Source organism: Drosophila teissieri, chromosome 2R (assembly GCF_016746235.2).
Source record: "Drosophila teissieri strain GT53w chromosome 2R, Prin_Dtei_1.1, whole genome shotgun sequence".
Classification (NCBI taxonomy): Eukaryota; Metazoa; Arthropoda; class Insecta; order Diptera; family Drosophilidae; genus Drosophila; species Drosophila teissieri.
Genome location: NC_053030.1, coordinates 20,896,582 through 20,913,869, shown reverse-complemented (window position 1 = coordinate 20,913,869; position 17,288 = coordinate 20,896,582). Strand labels below are relative to the sequence as shown.

General features: G+C 49.3%; 5 protein-coding genes across 6 annotated transcripts; 4 read left to right on the top strand and 1 right to left on the bottom strand.

Annotated features, from left to right (window-relative positions):
• Positions 1-26: 26 nt before the first annotated feature.
• On the top strand, positions 27-5,087 carry LOC122612690 (coiled-coil and C2 domain-containing protein 2A). Its single transcript, XM_043786464.1, has 7 exons — positions 27-1,618; positions 1,682-2,627; positions 2,771-3,054; positions 3,113-3,835; positions 3,894-4,132; positions 4,191-4,314; positions 4,709-5,087. Exons 1-7 carry the CDS (start codon positions 119-121, stop codon positions 4,898-4,900), a joined length of 4,008 nt encoding a protein of 1,335 aa, XP_043642399.1. The 5' UTR covers positions 27-118; the 3' UTR covers positions 4,901-5,087.
• Positions 5,088-5,174: 87 nt separating this feature from the next.
• LOC122612693 (serine palmitoyltransferase small subunit B) lies at positions 5,175-5,788 on the top strand. Its single transcript, XM_043786468.1, has 2 exons — positions 5,175-5,374; positions 5,571-5,788. The coding sequence occupies exons 1-2, from the start codon at positions 5,242-5,244 to the stop codon at positions 5,750-5,752; spliced, it is 315 nt and encodes a 104-aa protein (XP_043642403.1). The 5' UTR covers positions 5,175-5,241; the 3' UTR covers positions 5,753-5,788.
• Positions 5,789-5,972: 184 nt separating this feature from the next.
• LOC122612691 (peptidyl-prolyl cis-trans isomerase E) lies at positions 5,973-7,356 on the top strand. The gene is made up of 4 exons (XM_043786466.1): positions 5,973-6,258; positions 6,318-6,701; positions 6,756-6,928; positions 6,994-7,356. Exons 1-4 carry the CDS (start codon positions 6,058-6,060, stop codon positions 7,136-7,138), a joined length of 903 nt encoding a protein of 300 aa, XP_043642401.1. The 5' UTR covers positions 5,973-6,057; the 3' UTR covers positions 7,139-7,356.
• LOC122612692 (60S ribosomal protein L18a) lies at positions 7,159-8,303 on the bottom strand. Its single transcript, XM_043786467.1, has 2 exons — positions 8,187-8,303; positions 7,159-7,740 (listed from the first exon to the last, which is right to left on the bottom strand). The coding sequence occupies exons 1-2, from the start codon at positions 8,202-8,204 to the stop codon at positions 7,225-7,227; spliced, it is 534 nt and encodes a 177-aa protein (XP_043642402.1). The 5' UTR covers positions 8,205-8,303; the 3' UTR covers positions 7,159-7,224.
• Positions 8,304-8,533: 230 nt separating this feature from the next.
• LOC122612490 lies at positions 8,534-17,050 on the top strand. 2 transcript variants are annotated; one of them, XM_043786148.1, is made up of 4 exons: positions 8,534-9,362; positions 9,720-9,796; positions 9,904-12,193; positions 12,253-17,050. In XM_043786148.1, the coding sequence occupies exons 3-4, from the start codon at positions 9,922-9,924 to the stop codon at positions 16,452-16,454; spliced, it is 6,474 nt and encodes a 2,157-aa protein (XP_043642083.1). In that variant the 5' UTR covers positions 8,534-9,362; positions 9,720-9,796; positions 9,904-9,921; the 3' UTR covers positions 16,455-17,050. The 2 variants fall into 2 exon arrangements, with proteins under 2 accessions (XP_043642083.1, XP_043642082.1); XM_043786147.1 differs by having other exon boundaries at positions 12,247-17,050.
• Positions 17,051-17,288: the final 238 nt, after the last annotated feature.

Here is a 17,288-nt window from a genome sequence, read left to right as displayed (position 1 = left end):
AGCAGAGCAGGTGTAACACTGGCTGTTCAAGTCAGTTGCCATTAGCAACCAGTTGGGAGGTCAAAGCAGGCGGAGTACTTTTAGCATAGCATTTTCTGTTTGCACTAACCATATAAGTATGGACGCCGCTCTACCCAAGAAGACTGCAAAAAAGAAACGCAAGACCCATACGACCAGAGGCTATCGGAAGAGGGAGCAGGAGGTGCAAAGATTGATGAGGGCGACGGAAGGCGCAATCTCTGGCCAAGAACACGATATGGAGGCGCTTAGCCTGGAGTTCTTTCATGGATTTGAGGGTGAGATGCAGCAGGAGAACGATTTTGCTGCCCAAGATGTTGGCCTGGAGAGCGACGAGGATTCTGGCGGGGAACTGGCCGCGGAACCGGCGGATTCGCCCTCCCAGACATTTATACAAATCGATCTGAACGATCCTCCTCTGGCCTGGAGTCAGCTCTTCAAGCAGCGCCACTATTATGATGAGAGTCTACTCTATCGACCGAGTAATACCCTCCACTTTCAGTTGCACTTGAGTGATGCCCAGTTGAAGGATTTCCAGACCCGTATGCTGAACCGCTACCAGGAGCAGTGCAAAAGCGAGTCCGGAAAACTGGGCTCCAATCTGATTGGTCAGCTCAGTGGGCAGAATCCTGCGAGATTCTTGATGGGAAAACATCTATATCGTAGTGTGTGCCATAGGAGGTTTCAAAGCGTCTTCTTCCCACCCATGCCGCCAAGTGAGTTGAAGGGCCTGCCCTCCAGACGTTGCCTGAAATTGTGCCTCAAGCAACTCCGGTTCAGCTTGCACCCTCAACTCTTGGAGGAGCACCGACTGGCGCAACAGCTAGGGGATCTCTTCGATGTGTATAGCCACCAGCAGAAGCAGAGGATCTGCCGGAAGCTAAGGGAGGAACTGGAGATAGCCCGCCAGGTGGCACTTAAGCTGCTCGCCTCCGCTGGACAGGATCAGACGGCAGAGGTGAAGCGCCAACTAAAGCTGACCAGTCAGCTGAGGCAACGTTACTACGCCGAGTCGGCTGCCCAGCGTAATCTTCTCCAGCGTCTGCTGAAGGAGTGGGCCAAGCTGAAGGAGCTGCGCCGCCAGCAGCGCTTCCAGTGCACACGTTTCCAACTGGGCCTCCGTGTGGTGCATCCCCCAGACTTGGAGGCCTCCTACTGCTCGTGGAAGGAGAGCTTTGAAGCGGACCTGGCCGAGGTGTATCGCGAGCACCTGGAGGTGTTTTACACCCGACTGCGCCTGTGGAGCGACCAAAGGACCCACAGCCGCACATCGACGGGCCAATCGAAGCCACCACGAAAACCACAATTCGATCGCATTATGGCTGGCTTGAGGAAGGAGTACGACAAGGCATTCAAGGATCCGGAGGAGCCTTTCGTGGAGGTCTTTCGCCTGCACGCGGATGAAGCAGCTGTCAGGCTGTCCATTCCAGGCGGTGATCAGCTGCCCAAGGCGCGGAACTACTTCCTAAAGATATTCCTGGACGGACAATTTGTGGGCCAGAGCAGGAGCTACCGCCTGGAGCCGGATCTCCAGATATCCATCAACGAGTGCATTGGAGTGCTGTTGGAACGGTCTCTTCCGGAGAACCTCAACATATGGGTGGGTGAAAAGTGGGTTTCAGAGCAGGACTGATTATATATATATCTATGTACCTATTTCCAGCTCTATGAGAAATCCACGTTGACTCCAAAGAGTCGCCGCCTGGCCCAGATGAGCACTCCGCTCCTGCTGAGCTCCAAGGATGATGCAGTGCAGGAGAAGCTCAGTTTCCAGACTGTATCCTCCCCCCAGTTGGCTGGTGACGTCTATATGTACTACGAGTACCGATCAACGGAGGGATGGGGAGGTTCCCTTTACCTGGACGATGTGCAAAGACTACCGGATGCACTGCGTCAGATTTTGATGCCGCAGAGCTTACCCGCCCTGCCGCAAGCCTCCAAGAAGCTAGTGACTCCCAGACCGCCCAGTGGAAGGACTAAAAAGAGTCTGCTACCTCCGCTGATATTCGCTGAACAGCAGCTTCAATTCTGTGGCTTGGAAGTCCTTCTGGATAACCGGCGTTTCCAGTTACTGCACTCCCGTCATCACCAGAGGAATCTGCATACCAAGCAGCTGCGTTTCGTACCCGCCCTGGAGCAGGAAATCTCGGAAGAGGAACCGCTACCGGATGGCCGGGAAACAGTGCAGCTCCTGGAACCGGGCACCTACTGGAATCCCATCGATCTGCACAAGCATCGCGGGCGAAAGTTCCTCCAGCTGCTGTACGAGGTGATTGCCAGCCAGAGTGCCAGGAGGGCCAAGGCCCTACAGACGCCTCTGCCGCTGCTCCTTCTGGCCGAGGATTCGGATCGCTCAGCGGCTACCGGTTGGACGGCCCTTTGGCGGGCATTTTGCTCCGTTTTCCAAGGGCAGCGTGCATCTCTGCCCAGGGAACCACCTGCTTGGTCGGGTCAGCAGTCCGGTACCGATCTCTTCAAGACCTTCTGCGTCTCGCTCCACGTGGTGCGGGCCACTGGCGTCCCAGTGCGCAGTCGCCACATCCTGAATCTCAATGAGCGGCGTTCCAGCGCTGGTGGCGATATGAGCACCAGTCTGTTTGTCACACAGAGTGAGTAATGTTCTGATTAAAGTAATAAAGTCCGATAGATAAAGTATCTATCAGATACGAACTATACAACTATTTAATCTTATAAAATGGTTGATTAAAAGTTGATCCATATACATATGTAAAACACCAATTTCCCCATCCAGCCCTCATGTACTCCAACGTGCGACCCTTTGTGACCCTGAGCTATGGACAGCGTCTGTGCCGCAGTCGCACCGCCGAGGGCAGTAATCCCACCTGGAACGAGCAACTGCAGCTGCAGATCCAGAGCCAGTTCGGCGATCTCCGCGAGGATCTGAAGATCAGTCTGTTCGACGAGTTGATTGAGCAGCAGTACAGCGACGAGGCATCCGACTTGTACCAGCGGGTGCAGTGCAACTGGTTGGGCGAGTTCCGCGTGCCCATCAACAGCTTGCTGGCCAGTCGCAAGGTGAGCTATGATTTCATGTAAGCCATCCAGCCATCTAAACCATATCCTTTACCGCAAGTTCGAGGGCTGCATCGAGTTGGCCATGCCCAAGGTTTTGGTGGGCTACAAGCGGCCGTTGATAGACTCCGTCACGAACATGTCAACGGACCAGTATCCGGAGTTCAAGGAGGCAGTGCATCTGTGGCTCTACCTGAGCATCGAGCCCAGCGGTGGGGACCTAATGCCCCTGCAATCGTGCGCCTTGGCCTGTGCGGAGAAACCGGAACTGCAGCAATACCTCGGCGAAAGGAGATTGGAGCTTCAGCAACTGCTTCCCCAGCCACAGCGCTATGTGGAGCCGCTGGTGTGCACTGCCCAAGGCAAGAGGGTGTGTCTCACCAGACTCCTCGATGCAGTGCCCCTTCCCCCAGCTGTGGCCAGCGGGGAGAATCCTCTGGAGAGCTCCTTTCGCTACGTTTCGCTGCTCAGCCAGTTGCGTAGCTATGATCCCTGTTTGGGATTCCGTGGCGTTTGGCTGGACAATCAGGCCCTGCTGGACAGTACGTGGTGCTCGGTCAAGGATCTGGGTGTCCTGCTCTGTAACTACATGCTATCCTTGGGCTTGGAGTGCTGGCTAATTCTGGGAGTGGCCTGTCCCCATGGCGAGTGCTCCTTTGTGCTCTTCCGCCAGCCGGAAACTGCTGAGCTCTTCCTCGTTTCCCCGGCCACTGGGAAGAGATACCAACTTCAGGATGTGCATTGTCCGCTGAGACGAATATATTGTGTGGTGGGAAAACAGAATGTGAGTGGTCCGCTGTGCTGTCTCCTTAAATTTGTCCTAATCCCTTGGTATTTCCCAGATATATTTCAATATTCAGACGGAAATCCGTGTCAGCATGACCCATTTTAATCTTCAGGATGGCGCCTGCTGGTTTCCACTCTTCAGCCGACGAGTTCCTGCACCCCAAAGCGGCGTCCAGAAGCTGGACTACGCATACAAGAGGAGCTACGAACTCAGCCAGCTGCAGAAGCACATCGAGCGCAAGATCATGAAGAAGATCAGTGCGTGGCGCACCACCAGGAAAACCATCTGGAATCGGTGAGTAATTCCCCCAATCTCTTATGGACTAGCGATATCTAATGGCTTCAGTTCACAGAGCCTTTCAGCCGCGCCTCCAGAAAATCCTTTGCGACATGGAAAACCTAGCCACCTTCTCCAGAGGCCGATATGATGAGCCCATTTTCAGCGAGCAACTGGAACGAGAATTTCCCAACTACAGGGTACGCTTTCTTATCTTTCGATTTAAATAGATATGAGTAGGAACTATCAAGAGGCATTTGTCTTTTCATGAAATGTAATGCTGGAAAGTTTTTAAAAAGTTAACAACAGAACCACGTTCCTAAAGATATGAAACTGTAGATAAATAGATGACTATTTCTCGGACTTCAGATCAACATATCCAGATAATCCAGATAAAAAGCTAGCAAGCTGGCTTTCCTCCTAGAAATCATATATTTATGTAGTTTAGCGAAGGCAGCAATTACTTTGATATTTATAACGACAGCGGTTCACCTGGCGGATTTATCAGTTGGTCGTCACCAGCCGACCCCTGCCCTACCCTACCCCACTCATCAATCACTATCGCAATCGATCACTAACCCCGTTTGCCCGCAGCTCTACGGCTTCACCCTTAACTTTGCGTACACCAATCTGGCGGCGATATCGGAGCGCATCCGGACCACCTGCATCCACTACAACCACGACGCCTCCGTGGAGTTCTGTGTGGCCGTCCACCTGCACGCCCACGCCAACGATGTGCTGTCCGTGTGGCTGTTCCTGCTGTCCATGGTGCCACTGGTGGAGTGAGTCACGGCCCCAAAATGCCAGAGGCAATCCCCCTGCCATTGGGGATTCGCTATCGGTTCAGTTTACAAGTGCAAGCGTAGCCGCATGGACTGATTTTTATCGCAACGCCCAACTGACGATCGAAACTGAGGCCGAAATGAAATCTATTTAATTTGGTTTACAGCCCGAAAAATGTATATAAATATATATGTGTGGTTATAGAAAAAAGAAGCGTGTAGTTGTATGCAGTGATAAGGCGCTGACGGGGACGCAGGTACCAGGTGTCGCACTTAGTGTCGTTGGGTTAGTTCGCCGCGCACCCTGACACCGTCGACATCGCCTGACATCGATTTCACAAGCCCATGTCGAAAAGCATGTTCCCAAAGCTGGCCGAGGATTATGCGAAATTCAAGCGCTATGTGAAATGGCTGTACCATCTTTACGAGCTGAACACACAGATCGCCATCTGTGAGCCGTGGGAGAAGGTGTTCCTCAGTAAGTACCAATGGACTGTGCCCTTGGACGGGGGGAAGATTACGGACGCACCATTCGTATCTACAGGGTATCAACTTTGGCGCGATATATTGTCTTTACCCATCGATATCTTATCTATGCCGGTCACTCCGGCGTTCTTAGTCACGAAACCAGCTAATGGATTGTTATGTCGCACCATGCTATTTTCCATTTTTAGATGTCCTTCTTGGCAGCTTCGTCTCCCTGATCCTCTACGCATCCTTTGCCTTTGTGCCGGGCTATTGTGTGACGGTCTTCCAGCTTTTGTGGCCCCAAACGAACACACACAATCTCACCAGCGTTTGCAACACGAGCATTGAGGGCTTATGCGGCAACGAAAGCGGATCAGTAATAACATAATCTTAGTGTAGCTTATCTTAATCAATAAATAATTTAAACCCCAGCTGCTAACGACGTTTGTTTCTATTCATTTGGCGGGTATCGTTTTGAACTTGTGCGGCATTGCCAGGCGATAAAAGACTACGCAGGTCGCCAACCTTGGTGGAAAACTCCGCTATCGATTACATTTTAAGTAAATGAAAAAATCGATAACTGCAGGAAATCGATGCCACTGAATCGATTGTCTGGCATAAACATACATTTTGCTTGCAGCTTGTTTATTTTCATTTTACTGGTTTTTTGTGGTTTAATGAATTAATTCAACCATGACTAACGACAAACGCACCGTTTATGTGGGCGGCCTGGCCGACGAGGTTACAGAGAGACTGCTGAACAATGCCTTCATACCTTTTGGCGATATTGCCGATATCCAAATGCCGGCGGACTACGAATCCCAACGCCACCGTGGATTCGCCTTCATAGAATACGAACAGAGCGAGGATGCGGCTGCTGCCATAGATAATATGGTAAGAAGGAGCAAGCAAATCAACCCAACCAAGTTGTTAAACTTATCAACTACTTCCAGAACGACTCCGAGCTCTGCGGCCGCACAATCCGCGTGAATTTGGCGAAACCCGTGCGCGTTAAGGAGGACAGTTTCAAGCCTGTCTGGGCAGATGACGACTGGTTGCAGAAGCATGCGGGTGCCACGCTGCAGCCGGAGGGCGAACCGGAGGCAGAGAAAGTGGAAACGCCCTCCACGGGGCCGGCAGTCATCGAAAAAGCAGAAAAACGCAATCCACAAGTGTTCTTTGACGTACGAATTGGTGGCAATGACGCTGGTCGCATTGTGATGCTCCTCCGGGCAGATGTGGTGCCAAAGACGGCGGAGAACTTTCGGCAATTGTGCACCCACGAGCAAGGCTACGGCTACAAAGGCTGTTCCTTCCACCGCGTGATACCCGAGTTTGTAAGTTTTTAGTTTCGCTACGTATTCTTTTAATACAATCTTCCCATTCAACAGATGTGCCAAGGAGGCGACTTCACCAACAACAATGGCACCGGCGGCAAGAGCATCTATGGCAAGAAGTTCAACGATGAGAACTTCAGTCTCAAACACAACAGTTTTGGAACCCTGTCCATGGCCAACTCGGGTACCAACACAAATGGCTCGCAGTTTTTTATATGCACCACAAAGTTAGTTGGTTTTACAACTTAAGCCTAAACGTTTTCTCTCTAATTACATTTCTTTTGTACCACAGAACGGATTGGTTGGACAACAAGCATGTCGTCTTTGGTCATGTCATCAGTGGCGCCGAGGTGGTGCGCAAGATGGAACGTTGTGGCTCCAAGTCGGGCACTCCCAGCCAAAAGATTGTTATATACGCGTGCGGAGAACTCAAATAAAGAAGCATTGACAACTAGTGTACTCTTCAACGTTCTCATTTATTGAAAAAATCCACTAAGTCATAGGTAAAGGATGCAGGAGAATCCTACTGGAAGTAGGTCCTGGGCTTCCTGAACGAGAACAGCTTCCTGTTGCCCTTGTGGTGGACACGCTGGACCAGAGGGAACTTGATCTTCGAATCGTGGAACTGCTTCACGTGCACGCGGCGGGTCTTGGCGGCAGGGATCGAGTCCACCTTAATGATCTGGATGGAGTGGGCACGGGCACGGTGACGGGCTCCCATGTCGCGGTAGCACTGAGTGACGGCACCGCCGACAGTCAGGTCACGGTACTCGCGGTACATGTTGTGGGTGCCGGAGCGGGAATCGTAACGCAGCCAGATGCCGAAGTTCTTGATCTTCACGGGCGACGTCTCGTACACCTGCTTGATGGACACGATCTCGCCGGTGGTCTTCTTGAACTTCTTCAGTTGGCGCAGGAAGTACCAGAAGCGGGATTTCGCCACGATGTTGTCGGGGGCAAATATGCGCATCTTGTAGAGGGGAGTCTGGGGCTCCTTCTCGCTGGGCAGCTTGCGGCCCACGACCTCGTACTCCTTCAACTGCAAATGGGATTTGATTTAGTTAAACGAGTCTTTTTTAAAATAATTGTAAACAAATGTGAGCAGTTGCACGCAAACAAACACACGCATGGCTGTTGATTTTTGAAGGTTATGTTATCGGCGGCACACAGCAGTTGTATTTCTATTACATGGAAATTTTTGAAATAGTTTTAATTAGAGTTCGTTTTAGCTTTGTCCTGCATTATTATTTCTCATAGTTAATTGAATTACTTTCGTGAGGTGCTTAGGTCCATTTTTTTAAGAAAAGTGGCTTAACAAACATTGTCCACGACACTTCTCACTCCCAAGTCGTTTTTTACACAGAAATTTCGGAGTTTTAAGAATTCCAACGTTTGTGCCAAATGGGCTGTATGTTTGCTTATCTGTTGCACGCATTTTAAACTAAAATAATGATTGTTTAAATCATTTTTTTTGCAAATACTAACCAATCCCTTGGCTCTCATGTTGGACGTTCACGCGAAAAGGAAACGGAAAGAGCTTGTCAAATCGGTATGACACTGAACCTCGATTCAGGGATGGGAAAAACTATCGATAACTAGATACGAATAATGGTAATGACTAAAAACCTGCGATTATGAACGTGTTATAATAGTTCGTTTGAATTTTAGGGAATTACTCAAGATATCACTTTTAAGTAGCTCAAGTATATTAGATTTTAACAAAAAACGCTGGTACAGGCCAACTATCGGTATTCTTACACTGAACCGAAAGCGAACCACGCAGCGATCCCAGTCGCACGGTTGCATTTTTGGCAGTCACACCAGCACGCTGCGCTAGCTATCGAACTATCGTCCATCACTAGCTTCTGCGCGTGTTTCAATGGCATGGCTGTAAAAAAGACGAAAAATATTGCTAAAATCTTGTTTTTAACGCGTTATTCGAACGCTCCCCGCAGCCAAATTGTGAAATATCCAATCCCCATACTCTACTCAACGTGCTGCTACTAAAATACGGTGAAACGGTGCGCGAACAAATCGAGCAGAACATAAAATGCAAAGCGTGGAAGGCGACGTGCAAAAAGAAGAAAATTTTTTGCCCCGCACAAGAGACGCGCAAAAAGGCGAAAAGGCAATTCGACAATATCGGTGTGCTTCTAGTCGAAACTAAGGCAAAAGGAAATTGCGTGCACTTGTGAAATCCGTTTGCATTACGTATCCGTGTCCTGCGAGTTTATAAACAATTGAAAACAGGCGTTAATTGTATAAGTTCGCCGAGGGGTGGGGGCGCCTCGCTCTCCTTCCGCGCCGTCTCGTCTCGGCCCGTCCAATCCAATCCGCTGGGCAAAATCTCTCGGCCTCTCGGTTTCGGTCTCTTTTTGGTTCAGTTGTGCAGCGAACTTCCGTGAAATCGGTTGTTGTTTTGGCTACGTTCTCTCCTTGCTGTTTGCGCGCGTAAAATTCATCGCTCTCTCCCTCTCTCTCTCTCTCTCTTGCCTACCACTCTCTGTACCGTTTTTCTCTCCTTCTGCCGCCTACAATTTGTGGGAAAATTCTACCTAAGCAGGGGTACAGCAACAACAACAACACTAGCAGCAGCAATAATACGCTGAGCAGAAACGACAAAAACAACAACAGCAACGGCAACGCACAGGAGGAGAGCAGGTAAATAAACGTGCATAATTGCTGTACATTTTGATTGTAGTGTCCATTCCAAGAATATTTCAAGTAAATTCGTTTATTTTTAGCAGTAAGTGGCTCTCTCGTTGCCATTTTTTTTTACCATTTATTTTGGTATTTTCAATTATTTTGGCTTTACTTTTGCACCAGGGCTACAATATCACCCAATGACCGGCGATTTTTGTGCAATTCTAATGTTTATGCAGTGAATATTCGGAAACAAATTATCGTATATACCACCGCATAAACGATAGACTTGGTTGTCATTCTAATTTTTTGTTGTTTTTTGTCAAAATACCAAACCTAATATCTCACGTAATAATAAATTCATTTCGCTTTCAGCTGCGTAGAGAACAACGAAAAGCATAAAACAGAGAGAGCGAGAACCGGAACGGATTCAACGCCAACGGCATGCAAAGGTAATGATAAAATAATTTTTGCCCAAAGCGCGTTTAATTGATTGGCGCTCTGATTGTTTGTTTTTCCCCCTTTTCTTAAATATTATTATTCTTTTTTTTGCTGACAGCGTGTGAATGCAGAAAATATGATGGAAGCATTGGATCAGCAACAAGCCAAGCTAACGTCTAACAGAGATGATGGAGAAGCGGGAACAGGATCGGAAACGGGATCGGGAGCGGGCACCGGGGGAGGAGCAGCTGCCGGCGAGGAAGACGACATCGAAGAACTTCATTATGTGCTGGACGTGGCGAAGGAGGAAAGCGAGAGCCACCAACATGGGGAGAACAACAACGCTGAGGAAAATGAGGATGGAAAGACGAAAAAGAACGATGACGTGATAGATTTAGCCATGGCAAATGGCCAGGGTTTCAGCGTAACGCCGGAGGAAGAGACCGCCGGAACGGAAGAGACAGAGCAGTCAGAGGAATCTCTTCTCCATCTGAGAAAAAGCACAGAGACACCAGTCGATTTAGAAACTCTCTCAAGTCCAGCAAACTGCTTGACAACTGCTCCTCTCTCTACAGATCTCGTAAAGCAAGAGCTGGTCGAAGACAATCCAGAGGAACTCCAAGAAGCAGACAGCATCCCACTCACAGAGCAGTTCTTAAAGGATATCAAACTGAAGACCGAAGTGGAGGACAAAACTGATTCCTTAAGTGATAACCATATGGAGTTCTTATCTGATTCAGAAGAGCAGCCGGTGGATTCTTTAGGGGCAAATCATGAGTCGGAAACCGATGAAAAAGTCCACTTCCTGCCAAGGGAATCAGACAGCAATGAAGTGGAAGAAAAATATTTTCGATCTGCCAATGATGATTCTGAAAGCGAAGTCGAGGAAAAGGTGTACACCCCACCAGTGATACATCTAGAAACAGATTCAGAGAGTGGGGAAAAAGAGTTTTTATCCATTAAAGATAATGAGAGTCCAGCTTTGGAGATTGAAGGAGAGACTGCTGAGTCTCAGTCTTCAAACGATCTTTACAAGGATGACGTTGACGAAAATGTTTCCACTATAGCGCCAGAAGTGGTTGATACTGCATCGCAACCTATTGGTGTAACTTCTTTAGAAGGATCCGACACAGTGGATTCTCCTTCGCTGACAATGGATGTGGATCTTCCAAGCAGCGAAGACGGAGCGCCCCCCAGTGTCATTAAAATCGAGTCTGATTTGGAAGATGAAACACACAGTGATAGTGTCAAGTTAAAAGAACATACTGTTGAGGTCGTTCCGTTGATCAAGCTGAACGGGGCTCATAAGGCTTTGAAAGAAGAGAAGCTCGTGGACGAGGAGATGGTGGAACCCGGCCAAGAGCTGGAAGACCCCAAGGAACTGTCTGTGATAACAAACCACACTGGCAACAACACTAAGGAGGAGAACACTACCGCTTCTCAGGTGCCATCGCTCTCTGTGATTCTACCTGTTCGTACGAGTCGTAGCAGAAGCACAAGCAGCAGGAGCAGCACCGTAAGCTCCGCTTCGCAGCCGCAGCTGGTCATCGATCATCCGGAGAGCGAGCACAATCCCAAACCGCCGACCCTGAAGCTTTCCCTAAAGCGCAGGCGTAGCAAGAGTTCCTCCGTTAGCCAATCTGATAAACAAACAAAGATGGAGTCAGGTGGCTCCGTTTCCTCGCTGCTTCTGCAACGCCTTCAGGGCAATGCCAGTGTGGGTCCGCCTGTCGCCTCTACGGAATCGCTACAAGTCCTTAGTTGTGCAAAGTGCAATTTGCAGTTCGAGTTCGAAAGCTTTCAGCAGCTGAACAAGCATCAGGCCCAGTGCAACGGTATCCAAAGCACGAGCAGTTCCCAGCTACCACTGAAGCAGGAGCGCTTCTTTCGGTGCGCCCAGTGTAGCACCGTTCACCAGTGCTGGCACTTTTTTCTCCACATGCGAGAAGTCCACCAGCGTTACATTTGTTTATATTGTAACCATGTGTATCCCAGTGTAGAAAAGCTGTCGCTGCATCTAGAAAACAAGCATGACATCGACCAGAGCCACTTCGCTAAGGATGCGTGGGAAGAGCAGCAGAAAACGGAGGATAGAGCAAGGCATCTCGTTTGTTGCACATGTCAAGCCACTTTTGTCCAGGGCTCTGATTTTGAGGATCACGATTGCTCCCAACTGATGCAGCCGTGTGCTTTGTGCAATCAAAAAAGTGGCCATGCCATTGGTTGCAAGAACAACAAACGAAAGCCTTCCAGAAGGCGGCGAAAGGTTCGTAGACCACCGGAAACGCCACTGCCGATTCCCCAGGAGCCGGTTGAACAACCCGTGCCCGTGGAGGCAATACCGGAGCAACAGCCCCAACAGTTGCAGCTCCATTCGGACATACAGAATCTGTTCCCTGCTGAAAACAGTAAGAAGAAAACATTTATAATTTTGGAGATCATTTTTCTAAATTTCGTATAGTTCCAGCGCCAGAGCCCGTGGAAGATCCTCCAGCGCCTCCCATTCCCAAGTTAGTTGTGCCCAAAATTATGTTGCGGGTGCCTAAGGAATTTCAGAAGTCTGTGGATGCCGCCCTAAGCAGTACGGATACGGAGGACGAGGAGTTAGAAACGGCACAGCCGGTGGAAGAAGCAGTGTCGGCACCCACCGAGGAGCTACCTTTTGATGCACCGCCTCCTCCACCGCCAGCGCTTAGCTTCGATGACTCGACTGCGTCCAAGCTAAATCGTGTACTGGCGGAACTGGAGCGCACCAAGCTGGACATTGAGCGAACCAAGGCGGATATAATTACCAAAAAGCAGTCGAAGGTTATTATGGCCAATGCACATTTGGAAAATGTTGTGCCACAGGTTGTACATCCTCCTCAGCACCTGCAGCCACAGCAAGAGGAACAGCGTCGTTGGTCACTAACGCCGCCTGCGTCGCCCCACAACAATCACGTCAATCTTCCAGAACCTCCCCCAGCTTTAATTACTGAATTTCAAGATCAGCCCGATGCAGTGCGTCGTAACAGTCTCGGCAGTGATTGCATGGACATAGATGATAGTTTGAATGGGCCAGAGATGGAAGATAGTAGGGATTCTACGGAGGAACAGAAGGAATCTCTGGAGCCAGCCCAACCGTTGCAGGAACCCCAACCTGTTGACGAGCCCCTTGCCATTCAGCCGCTTCCACCCGCCGATGGCATAATGGTAGCTGGAGCTGACACCCACACCGTGGATCTGCAACTGGATCGTCCTCTCGATCGGTTTTCAATGGTGGATTTTGTGCGTTTGTGCTTAAAATCAGTGTACTCCTTATGCCTATATTGCAATCATGCCCGAAGGATCGCGGTAAATATAAAGCAGTTGGTGCTTCATTTAATAGGCCAGCACAGATTTACAGCCACAGTGGATAGCATTACGGCAGAGGAACTGTACGCAGAGACCATTGTAGCAAAACTAAAAAGCTTTCTTCCGCACTTGGAAAACGAGTATATGAATGCGGCCAGTTGTTGCAGTTTGGAAAATGGCAAGTACGTGGAGCCGTTCAACGAGCGAATATACGAGTGCTTCACCTGCCGTTTTGTGACCTCCACTCACAAGGAGCTGTACACCCACAACAGAAGACTGCACATTAAGTCGAACATAATGTGCGTCATGTGTCAAACTAATTTCTATAGCTACAGCGAGATTTTGTGTCATATTTGTCCAGGCGAGGTAGCCGGAAGTGTTTACGATCTTCAGTTCCGTTGCTGCCTCTGCGATATGGCTCCATTGCCCTCCGCCTTTAGACTGATGGTACATCTGAGGAAGCAGCACCAGGCTTGCGATATCTGTCTGGAGGATTGCCAGAGCCAAGCGAAACTGTCGTCTCACGTGTGGAAGCACAAGTTGCTACACTTGTGCTATCGCTGTGGTATCGCGTATCGCAACAAGCAGGACATCTCAAAGCATCTGTTCTGGAAGCACGGAACGGAGAGTGCAGGATGCAAGCAATGTCTACAAAAGCGCTGGCGCCATGTCTACCACTTCTGTGTGCCGCCCGCAGAATTTCCATGCGAGCAATGCGGGTTCGTCTTCAGCAAAGCCATATACCTGGAGGTGCATCAAAGAATGCATTCAGGCGATTTCCGCTATGCGTGCACCGAGGAGGGCTGCGAAGAGAAATTCGTGTCGCGCAAGCTCTTGCTTAAGCATGCCAACAGTCATGTCGCGAAGGAACTGCCCCAAGCAACTTCCATGGAGCAGGCGAATGATGCCACCTCGGCCCCAAAGTTGGAGGAGATAAAGGAGGAGCTCGAAGAAGGCGAGGATAAAAAAGAAGGAACACAAAATGATGAAAAGCTCTTATCCGAATCGGAAACCAATAAAGAGTCCACCAAGAAGGAGGAACCGAACCGCATCGATAATGCAAAAGAGCCGCCCGTCAGTAAATCTGAGAATCGAAAACGACGCAAGAAGTCGAAGCGCAACAAGGAATCCTTGGAGGACCTCAATCTTATCGCACCCAATCTCTCAGAGTCGGATAGCAGTGATGACAGTGATTCAGATGCACCGAGAAGCAGCCACCAGGAGCAGCCTAAACTGCCAATGCGATCCTCTGTGGATGATCTGGATATGCCCAAGGTGATGCTGTCGCCATCCTCTGAGAGTGACGCCGATGAACTTGATGGCAAATCCAAACTGGAAAATAAGGAAAAACTTTCAGAGGGCTCTAAAGAAGAAAAGGCTCTTGATGCCGATGATGAATCGGAGCCCAAGAAGGAGGAAGATCAAGTGGATGTTTCAATTTGGAAAAACCTCCTTCAAAATCAGGCGGTGGCCATCCCGGAAGAGCAGGCGGTTAAGGAGGAGAACAGGGAAGACTTAGCCATTCTTCCGCCCGCAAAACTTCACGTCGCCTGGTCTGATCACGATTATTGCAAATTGCACCGCACGCCACCACCCTCACCCGTGAAACAAAAGTCCGCTAACAAATCATCAATAAAAACGACTGGTGAGAATGCCTCCAGTGATAGCGACAGTTCAAGTAGCTCCAGCTCGTCAGACTCCGATTCCTCGAGCTGTTCGTGCGGCTCCAACTGTAGCTGCAGTTCTAGCAACAGCAGTAGTTCCAGCGACAATTCCGACGACTCGGATAGCTCTACTGCTCGCGGATCGCCACAGAAACGGTCTCGCAAGAAATCTTTAAAAGTAAAGAAGAGCTCAGAGTCACTCAAAAACGGTCAGAATGGTCCAAATGAGCAGGATCAAGTAGAGGAGACAACTGCCGTCAATGAGAACAATAATCCAGTGGCTCCACCCTCTCCCAAGCCTCCTATGTACAATGAGTCGGACTTCGATACAGCTTTCTCGGATACAGATGAAGAGTTCTACGACTCCCATCCTCAGAAACTGGCCAACGAACTGCTGACCCAAAAGCGAGAGGCTCTCATGGCCGAGCATGCCCCACTGCGGCCGAGCAACAATTACGACATTGTGGAAAACAGTCGACCATCAACTCCTTCTCTTCCGGAGGAGGCTTCTGCTTTTGCTGACAAGCGGGAAAAGGTGAGGAACAAGAAAAAGAAGCGGGAACGAAAGTCTACGAGTAAAACTGGCAAGCTGCAGCCGATGGCTAGTACACCCCTACCCATGGATAGGATAGGCGGAATGCCTGGAATGATTGCGCCCCTGGAGCCGCCTACTCCTATACAGTCACATCCAGAATCTTCTCTGTTCCCTGTAACGCCACTTACCCATCGTCAACTGCAATCGTCCATGACCAGGATGAGTGAGGGCAGCAGCTGCTCCGATGCCGATGCCCAGCTGAAGCGTTCGAAACGCCAGCGACGTCCCAACAAGTTCTACGGCTATACGAGCGACGACGAAAACATGAGCGCCGTTCTAGCGCCACCGCTACAGGTGGGAATGCAGCTTATCAAACCGCAGCCACCACCACAGTTGACCTGGGCCAAGGAGGATCTGCCCACACCGCCTAAGCAGCGAAGCAGGAATAACAATAACAGTAGCCACCACCATCACTCACACAGCAATGGCGGAACTTCATTGGCGGGCTCCTCGCGGAAAAGAAGCAAACAGCGTTCGCTTCTCGGCACAGGAGGATCTCGCTCAGCCAAGCGTCACAAGCCCGATCGAGAGGATCACTTGCCACCCATTCCGACTCTCAAAATCCGGCCTAGCCTGTTGCCCACCACTGCTCCACCATCGGACAGCAGTGAAAGCAGCTCTGATGACGACGAGGCGGAGGTTAATGTGACCAGTGTGGTCCCGACTCCACAAGCGGCGCCACCTCCAGTTTTGCCAACTCCTCTACCGGTGGCTTTGCCAGTTCCACCACCGCCACCGCCAGCGGCCACTGCTTTCAATCAACCCATACCACCAGCACTGCTACCCAATCCCGGGTTCGCCACACTGCAGTACTTCAAGGCGAACAACATACGGTATCCCATTCGACCGCCGGCGGGAGCGCGCCTCGCTCGCGAAGGAGAATCTGTGTACTGCTACTGTCGCTGTCCGTACGACGAGGTCTCCGAGATGATCGCATGCGACGGGGACAACTGTCTTATCGAATGGTTCCACTTCGAGTGCGTGGGCATCATGGTGGCGCCGCAGGGCAAGTGGTTCTGCGCCGAGTGCAGGCCCAAGTACTCAGAGGGTATCTATCAGGGCGCCAAGCCCCAATGAAAGAACACGGATTAACTGCATAATTGGTTCCTCCTACCACAAATAATCAACTATAACTACAAACCCCACTACAGAATGGATTACGCTTATTAATTGATAAACACATATAGTCGCTTATCCCTGGCGATCGTCAAAGGAGATGAACTCTAAATCTTATCTACTAAAGAAATAGAGCTAGACTAATAAAGTAACGTACTTGTAAAAATTGCGGGCAGAATGTAACCGCAGGCTCAAAGGAGCTCTCCGAGGAGAGCCTAAGCTAAGCTAATTTAATTGTAATATAAATATCCGCAACATGATTATCAAATTATATATACATTTCTATATTCGCTTAAATCGTATGTAAATATCGATGGCTGCATATTTCGTATGCACTTTGTAAAATAGCTAGATTACTCGATAGATACCATAAACACTTAGGAAATAGGGTGTACACCTATAAATAGCAGTCCCAAGTATAGTTTATAACTAATTCTACATATATATACACGTAATGACTATGATTAGAACAAAAAATCGAAAGCCAGCTGCAAATCGGAATGCAATGGATTATGAAAAAATAAACATGCAACATTGTGAGACGTATACAAAAACAATTATTAAAACTAATTGTACTAATTTGTTTGGCCACTCGGCGGTGGGTCTAATACGAGTTCATCAATTTATTAGGTAATATGCGGATCATTTGGATATGTAATTGGTTGTTCTAATAATGAAGCAGGTGAAAGGGGCTTTTGAATAATCAATTGTAATTTATCAAAGGTCGCTTGGAATATGAAATTAATCTTTGAACGATTTTAAGTTTTTAATTTCAGTAAAACGAAATTAGCTTTG

What these genes read in the sequence shown, in the direction of transcription:
- LOC122612691 (XM_043786466.1), top strand. Translation starts at nt 6,058, where the DNA reads ATGACTAACGACAAACGCACCGTTTATGTGGGCGGCCTGGCCGACGAG. An exon ending in CTGCTGCCATAGATAATATG is followed by an intron (nt 6,259 to 6,317) that starts GTAAGAAGGAGC and finishes AACTACTTCCAG; the next exon opens with AACGACTCCGAGCTCTGCGG. An exon ending in ACCGCGTGATACCCGAGTTT is followed by an intron (nt 6,702 to 6,755) that starts GTAAGTTTTTAG and finishes CCCATTCAACAG; the next exon opens with ATGTGCCAAGGAGGCGACTT.
- LOC122612490 (XM_043786147.1), top strand. Translation starts at nt 9,922, where the DNA reads ATGATGGAAGCATTGGATCAGCAACAAGCCAAGCTAACGTCTAACAGA. An exon ending in TCTGTTCCCTGCTGAAAACA is followed by an intron (nt 12,194 to 12,246) that starts GTAAGAAGAAAA and finishes AATTTCGTATAG; the next exon opens with TTCCAGCGCCAGAGCCCGTG.
- LOC122612690 (XM_043786464.1), top strand. Translation starts at nt 119, where the DNA reads ATGGACGCCGCTCTACCCAAGAAGACTGCAAAAAAGAAACGCAAGACC. An exon ending in AGGAAAACCATCTGGAATCG is followed by an intron (nt 4,133 to 4,190) that starts GTGAGTAATTCC and finishes TTCAGTTCACAG; the next exon opens with AGCCTTTCAGCCGCGCCTCC. An exon ending in GAGAATTTCCCAACTACAGG is followed by an intron (nt 4,315 to 4,708) that starts GTACGCTTTCTT and finishes GTTTGCCCGCAG; the next exon opens with CTCTACGGCTTCACCCTTAA.
- LOC122612693 (XM_043786468.1), top strand. Translation starts at nt 5,242, where the DNA reads ATGTCGAAAAGCATGTTCCCAAAGCTGGCCGAGGATTATGCGAAATTC. An exon ending in GTGGGAGAAGGTGTTCCTCA is followed by an intron (nt 5,375 to 5,570) that starts GTAAGTACCAAT and finishes TTCCATTTTTAG; the next exon opens with ATGTCCTTCTTGGCAGCTTC.